The sequence below is a fragment of the Corvus brachyrhynchos genome, unplaced genomic scaffold (genome assembly GCF_000691975.1).
Source record: "Corvus brachyrhynchos isolate BGI_N302 unplaced genomic scaffold, ASM69197v1 scaffold114, whole genome shotgun sequence".
NCBI classification, from domain to species: Eukaryota; Metazoa; Chordata; class Aves; order Passeriformes; family Corvidae; genus Corvus; species Corvus brachyrhynchos.
This window is the reverse complement of record NW_008238337.1, coordinates 4,899,805-4,907,041: the sequence shown is the minus strand read 5'-3', so window position 1 is coordinate 4,907,041 and position 7,237 is coordinate 4,899,805. Positions and strand designations below refer to the sequence as shown.

The 7,237-nt window shown below is 57.5% G+C and overlaps 1 protein-coding gene across 1 annotated transcript; it reads left to right on the top strand.

Annotated features, from left to right (window-relative positions):
• Positions 1-2,133: 2,133 nt before the first annotated feature.
• Positions 2,134-6,400, top strand: LOC108446849. The gene is made up of 3 exons (XM_017734743.1): positions 2,134-2,402; positions 5,092-5,232; positions 5,669-6,400. The coding sequence occupies exons 1-3, from the start codon at positions 2,158-2,160 to the stop codon at positions 6,006-6,008; spliced, it is 726 nt and encodes a 241-aa protein (XP_017590232.1). The 5' UTR covers positions 2,134-2,157; the 3' UTR covers positions 6,009-6,400.
• The last annotated feature ends 837 nt before the right edge of the window (positions 6,401-7,237 follow it).

The window sequence follows — 7,237 nt, the reverse complement described above, 5'->3', positions numbered from 1 at the left end:
GCCCCCGCGCCCCCAGCCTGGGCAGTGATCCCACAGCAGGCCCTCCCTCATCCCGTGCCCAGTCTCTTGTCCCATGTCACTGTTCCTTGTCCCCCAAGCTCCCTATAGCATCCAAAGCCCCTCTCAGCATCCCAACTCTGCTCAGCAACCCACCCCCTGCACCCAAAGCCGCCCTCAGCTCTCCAAGCCCTTCTCACTCCCTTCTCCACCCCAGATGTAACCTACTGCCTTCCGCTCTGGCTCCCCCAAAGCAGGCTGTGAACGGGGGAGAGGCGCTATGGAAAGGCTGACACAGCCCCATAATTCCCTTGGGATCAGGGATGCTCCGGGGTTTCTGGTGCTGCTGCTGGCGCCAGCAAAGCCTGGCTTGGAGGGAGCTGCAGCTGTGACCCGTCTGATCTCAGTGGGGTGGGGGCACTGGGCAAACAAAAGCTCTCCGTTTGTGGGTGCTGCTTAGGGCCCCCTGCAACGTGGGACTGGCACCGCGGCCATGGGTGAGCACTGGGGTACCCCCAGTCCTGTGACAAAGGAAGCAGCACACAGACGGTCCCTGCTCAGGACCTGGTCCCAAAACTCCTCAGCTTCCTTGCCTGCCGAGGAACCGTGGCCTGGATGGCTCCCAGGAACCCCCTGCCCGTCCCCCTGCCCAGGCCACCAGCAGGAGCAGTGAGCCCAGGGCTCCCATCTGGCCCCTCCTGAGCCCGTAGATCACACGGTGTAACTACACTGACTTTGAGAAGAACAGAAACGGAGGCTTCGCTCTCTTGAAACCCCAGATCCTGCCCTGAAATGTTTACCTCCCGGTGAGAGCGCCTGCTCCTCCTGGCCGCTCTGCCTGTCAAGTCAAATAGCCAGAGCGATGTCACGAATGCACAATACCGGTGTCAAACAGCACGAGACGGAGCCCGGCCTCTTCCCTAAAGAGACAGTTTGTTGATGCTGCCATCTGAGAAGCCCCCGCTACCTTTGCGAGAGCAATTACACCGACCCCGTTACCTCAGCAACAACCATCACACTCCGGTGTCACTGCCAGCGCAGAACACACCGAGTCAAGGAACTGTCCAAACACAGGGACTGATCCTGCTGCCGTTTTCCCCTGCCCTGCTCTGCTGAGCTCCTTCCTGCCCCGGCGCCGCTGGAAGCGGAGGCAGCAGCCCGGGGATGCCGGGGAGCGGGCGGCAGGTCATTTGCATTCCCGGTGTCACTCCGAGCCGCTGCCCGCTGGGAGCAGTTGGGCAGCAGGCGCAAGAAGAACAAAATAAGAAAGGGAGAGAAAGCAGCGAGAGGTGCAGCGTGTTATTTAACACTGTCACTCTCGTACCCAATTGGGACTCGCCTGCTCAGAGGTTTAATTTGGTCGAACAAAGCTTTCTGTGGCACAGCGAGCACAGCCTGCGCCGCTCCCCCTCGGCTCCAGCCCCGCTTCCCTCTCGACCTGCCGGTGCTAAAGATAAGAGTTGGCTCTCATTTTGCAGTTCTCCTTGAGTGATTTTTATTGTGCTCATCTGCATTGTAGTAAACTCCTAAGATAGCCAGATAATAACAGCAGTGCCATGGAAACAGGCAGGAAAAGAGACCAAACATTGTATTTGTGATGCAGAAATGCCCACCAAGTGGCAAAAGTTGTTAGTGATGGAGAGGGAATGGTGAGGCTCAGGCCTCAGCTGCTCAGCCAGGTTTAGGGGGTGCAGGTGGGCCCACCTCTCACGAGACTGCACCCCGTGACTCTAGGGCATCAAATAACAGCAGTGCCATGGAAACAGGCAGGAAAAGAGACCAAACATTGTATTTGTGATGCAGAAATGCCCACCAAGTGGCAAAAGTTGTTAGTGATGGAGAGGGAATGGTGAGGCTCAGGCCTCAGCTGCTCAGCCAGGTTTAGGGGGTGCAGGTGGGCCCAGCTCTCACGAGACTGCACCCCGTGACTCCAGGGCATCGCACCTGGGGAAGGGACCTGCTGCTGGGAATTTCTCCTGCCTGTGGGTCTCACAGCGGTGCTGGGGCCCTCCCATCCCTCCAACAGCTTTGCTGAGGGCTCAGGTGAGCTGGGAGGCAGGAGTCTGTGTAGGGAGATGGGCTGGGATGAACCACGGGATGCACTCCCTGGAGCTGCTGTGATTTGAATCATTTCCTTCCCGCAGCCGGTGCTGAGGCCTAATGGGCTGTGAAATCTCACCCAAAGAAACAGCGGCATGTGTGCTGAGGGAGAGCGGCAGCCTCGGTGCTCCTGGGATCACCGTGCTCCTGCTGCCCCCTGAAACCCCAGGGCCCTTCTGCCTGCAGCTGGGACCTGTCACCCTGAACCTCCCTGAGCTGGACCAGCTCCTGCAGCCCTGGGCATGGCTGGGCATCGCTGCATGCACAGCCCAGCTCCATACCAGGAACAGCACCGACAGGAGCAGGTAAACGTAGCTTCTTGAGCTCCTTCAGCAGCACTCAGGGCCAGAGATGTTTGCGTGGTCAGAAACCTGAGGTGTTCCGAGAAATAAGACACACGTCTCCCGAGGCCACTTTATGGGCATTGCTCTAATTAGCACCGTGTTCATCGGCCGTTACCTCAGACCTTTGATTAACAGTGGAGAAAATCAATAACTGCTCTAAAAACTCAGATAAGTTTCACAGCTAATTTTAATTTCACATTTTAATCTTGTATTAATGTCAATCTTAATTACCATAATTAAGTCAGATGTGACTTAGCAAGAGCAGCTTGGAGATAAGACGTTAAAGGCAGACAATGCCTTTCTGGCGCTGCTCACCGGGGTTTGGGATGGGGCTGATGCCAGGGAGCCAGGGGGTCCCACAGGGAGCTGGGACACCCACTTCCCTGTCCTTCCCAATGTCCCCAGCCTTGCCAGATCCCTGCCTGGGATCTGTCCCCCGCACTGCAGCGGGGCCCTGAAGCCACTCAGAGTTGCTTTGCCTTTTGACAAAGAGTTGCTTTTATTTTGGATGCCTGAGCCCCCAAACACCTCACACGGCTGCTCCTCAGCAGCCAGGAATGCAGGGAGGTGACAGCCCCACGGCGCCAGCCATGCCTGCGCTCCGCTTGTCACGGCAGCTGAGATCCATGAGATCCCAACTGCCTGGAAAATCAATCTCTCATTTATTTTCGCGATGGTGCTGCAGCCGCCGATGCTGCCGCGTTGGCTCTGCAGTTGTGCCTATTGATCGCCGCCCACTCGCAGCTCCCCGCGCCCACAGGGCAGGGGCAGCGCTGCCAGGGGCTCCATCCAGCCTGGGCATTGCCCGTGGAGCCCTGGGACACGTCCACCTTGTGGGATCCTGCAGCAGCTGCCCTGCAGCGGGGTGGGACAGACCCTGCGGCCCCCGGAGCCCCCCAGCACCTCACAGGCAGCCGCTGTCCCCCCACACTGGAGGGTGACAGGGACAGAGGTGCTGGGGGGACAGACCCCACCACAGTACATCCCTGACTGCTGGCTCCAGAGCCGTGTGAGCTGTCCCAAAACACGCTGGGGATCCTGTCGAGGACGCAGCTGCTCCGTGGGGCTCCTGTGAGGGCACACAGGGTACCCAGAGGGTGCCAGGCTGCTGCCTCCCGAGCCCTCTGTGCCCACAGGGGACCGGCCTCCTCCCTGCAGCTTCCTTGGGAAGCTTTCACCCCTCCTCCACAGTGCCCGGGGGGGCTTCAATGGCAGAAGGAAGCGGAAAAATAACCTCAGCTTTAGACTTGGAGGCAGAGGTGCCCCGTAGTGCAGCTGAAAGGAGGCTCTGAGGAGCTGTCCCCGGGCTCCGCTGGCTGGGGGCACGGCTGGTGAGTGGCAATATTGTCCCAGGGCAGAAAAGGCCTTTGTCCCTCTGAGATGGCAGAGCCACTCCAGCCTTTGGCTTTGGGAACGGGGCTGATTCCCTGCTCTGCCTTCCAAACACGGTGCTGAATGGGGGGTTTGAGCCGGAGGCCAGGCTGGGATCCAGCCCCTTTGAGCCAGTGCCGGCGGGCACAGCTGGGGGCCCGCGCAGGAGGGAAGTCCTTGTTCCTTGTCAACAGAAGAAGACTTTGCACAGCTCAAAAATAGGCTCCCTGTTGCCCACCGGGGTTTGGAGGGGGCTGAGGGAAACAAACCCGCTGAGGGGAAGGCAGGCGGCAGCATCCCGGTGGAACGGGAGGGAAGGGACAGCCTGCCCAGGGTGCTGTGTCCCCAGAATCACCTCTGCACCCCTCAGTGTCCCTGTGTGGGCCGTGGGCCCCAGCACGGCTCCACAGTCCCTGTGTCACATCCCAGTGAGCCATCCCCCCGTGGAGCAAAAGCTTTCATCCTGCACTAGCCAGGGAGCACCTACCTGAGCCCACGGCTCCTTAATTCCCCAGCCAGAAATCAGAACATTGTTTTATACTCTATGCATAATTCATAATTCAGAGCTTAATTAACTAAAGCTCCTCGTGGCAATGCCTGGAGCGGCTCCCACCAGCTCCAGGCACTGCAGCTCTTCCAGTCACTCCAGTCCATGGCTGCTGGGCTCCTTCTCAAGGCAATGGTGTTGCTCTGGTTGCTGTAACCATGTCTCACTCGTGCTCTGTGATGTCCCAAAAGTTTTCAAGACTTTTCTGCTGTGATTTTCAGTTCTTTGCTCTGGCACGATTGGCATCAGGCAAGGAGCAGCCAGTGGCTCCATGGTCCTCCCATCCTGACCATCCCCACAACTCCTGGAGAAATGTGCCTTCTACAAATCTGCCTTTCAGCTGGAAAATACCTGCTCTGGGGAGGCCTTCCTACCTTGTCCTCCATTCTCTGCATCCATTCCAGAATCGGTATTCCTGCCAGGAGTGCTGGTGTTTACTCATTGTATCCCGTATAAATTGCAAGAGAAATTACCCTGATACATAAAACAGCATTTGTAAATCCAGGAGCGCACAGAACTGCTGTCCTCTCTTGCGATTCCTCCTTGAGGAATAACAAGAAGTTTTTATGAAGTGAGGCCGAGTGCAGCATTACTTTAGTGCTATCCCACTGCTTCTGGAGAGAGGGATTTCTTTGCCTCTGCATTACTCTACACTCACTGTAATCCATTAATTGTCTTGAGGAAAATGCTCTGGCTTTCTCTGCCACACCAGCGTCTCCCCCTGCATTTCAGGGTCCCCTTACCCAGGCAGGAGGTCTCAGTCCCCCAAGCCAGGCAGGAATGTCCAAGAAGGGGCAATGCGAGAGAAGGCTGGAGGTGTCTGCAGGACGGGATGAGCTGGATGCAGACGTTGGCCCTCAGCACCAACCACAGGTAAATATTTTTCATCAGTCCTGCCCAAATAATTTCCCCATGGGAATCACAAAAGCAGCCTGTGAGGAACTGATGCAATCAGCATTCCTCAGTGATGCTGATTGGGAATAATCCCTGAGCTGTTGGAGACACTGGAGAAAGGGGGTGTGCACCAGTGACGGGTGGGAAGGGAAAGGAAATAAGGGAAAAGAAGGAAATCACAGATTACAATCGGCACCAGTAACCATGGCATTGTGAAAGCCAGGCTTTGTCCAACAGCTGATTGTGATCTTGGAGGGGATGATGCATTTGAGGGAGGGAGGGAGGGAGGTATCCAGTGGCTGCTGTGGGTTGCTGTGAGGGATTGGATGTGGCATCAGGCACATTCTCCTGGAATCAGCGCCATGCAGGATCAGCACAGCGCATCCTAAGTGGGAATGAACTGGCTCATTGACAGATCCCGAGAACAGACAGATGAGGAGAATCATCCTCACAAGGAAGAATTAGTAACGAGCCTGCTCCGAGCCCGCTCAGAGCCGGCGTTTGCTCTGCCACTGCTTCGCGTTCCCACGGCCTTCAGGCAAACACCAAATCCCTGGAGATGCTGTTACGAGCTGGGATCAGGGACTGGTTACCGGGAGCGGGGACGTGCAGCCACACTGCACAGCCCCGATCACAGCACAGAGTCAATTGTTCAGCCCAAAGCAGTCCAGCCACTCGCATCAGCTCATTTCTGTGCCATGAAACAGGGGGGTTGGAGTGTCCCAGGGACTGGAGGGTCCCTCTGCGGTGGCTAAAGACCCCAGAAACCCCCTGCAGCTGGAGCAGAGAGTGGTGCTTTGCTCCCCCACAGCTCTGCAGAGGCAGTGGCAGCCCCAAAGAGCCCACTCCTGATGGTGTCTGTGGCCTGGGGCCAGCAAAACCTTCGGCCAGCAGGGCCACACCTGCACCTCCCTTGCTTTGGGCACCACCCAGGGACCAGAACCTGTGAACTGGGTGGCACAAGGAGCAGGACAGTGGCACTAACTGTGGCTGTGCCTCACAGGGGGGTGGCAGCCCCCTTCCAGCCCATCCCTGTGTCCTCCCTGGTGCCCCAGGCTTGGCTTTCTCCGCAGAGGCTGCTTGCTCTCTTTGTGGGGGAGAAAGGGATTTGTACTAAAGCTCTTTGCATGAAAAAATAAAATCCATACTGCGCTGCTTTGCTCTGCCCCGGCTCCCAAGCTGTGATGTTTCATTGATTAGCTTGTAAGAGCTTGGAGCAGAGCCCGTGCTTTGCTGGGAGTGTTTCTGCAGCTCCCGCAGGTGGAAAGCCATTAACCGCCTCCAGCCTCGTCCCTCCGCCTCCCGGGAGCCCTTGGGTGGATGCTTTGTGTTTGTTTTAAGAGGAAAACCCCTAAAACACAGTCCCCACACCGTGGCAGGGGTCCTCACACTCTGCCCTGGGCTGGGGACCTGGGGGGATCCCACACAAAGTGTCACCCCCCAGGGCAGAGCCGCTGCCCATCCTGCAGCTCCGTGAGCTCACGTGGATACAGGGATATTTATTGCCAGAGATCTTAACAAAATAACAGCATTTCACTTGTGCAGAGCTATTACAGAGCTCGCTGGAACTTCCTGCTGCTGCGTGTGTCAGCGTGATGAGGGGCCGGCAATAAACCTCCGGCACTGCCTAAGTGCTGCTGGATAAACGCCTCCTCTGAACAACTGGAATAACGGTGCCTTGGCTCCCAGCACCTGCTCAGCATCTTGCGAGCAGGGATTTGTGGGGATGGAAGGTCTGGGCATGGGATCCAGCAGTATTTCCTGGAGGGGCTTGTCCCTGGATGGCTCTGAGCTCCCGGCAGGATCCGGTCGTGGCTCTGGACAGGGGGTTGCTCGGAGTGTTTTGGAAGGGTGGGCAGGATCCCGGCATGGTGCCACAGCAGCCAGCAGCACCAACGCCACCCCAAATCGCTGTTTGCAGAGGCGTCAGCACCTGGGGGATCCGCAGGGATCCGGGCAGGACTCGGAGTGGTGGGAGGGAGGC

Coding starts and splice junctions, on each gene's coding strand:
- LOC108446849 (XM_017734743.1), top strand. CDS start 2,158: ATGGGCTGTGAAATCTCACCCAAAGAAACAGCGGCATGTGTGCTGAGG. Junction 2,403..5,091: donor AACAGCACCGACAGGAGCAG/GTAAACGTAGCT, acceptor CCTGCATTTCAG/GGTCCCCTTACCCAGGCAGG. Junction 5,233..5,668: donor GCCCTCAGCACCAACCACAG/GTAAATATTTTT, acceptor GCTCATTGACAG/ATCCCGAGAACAGACAGATG.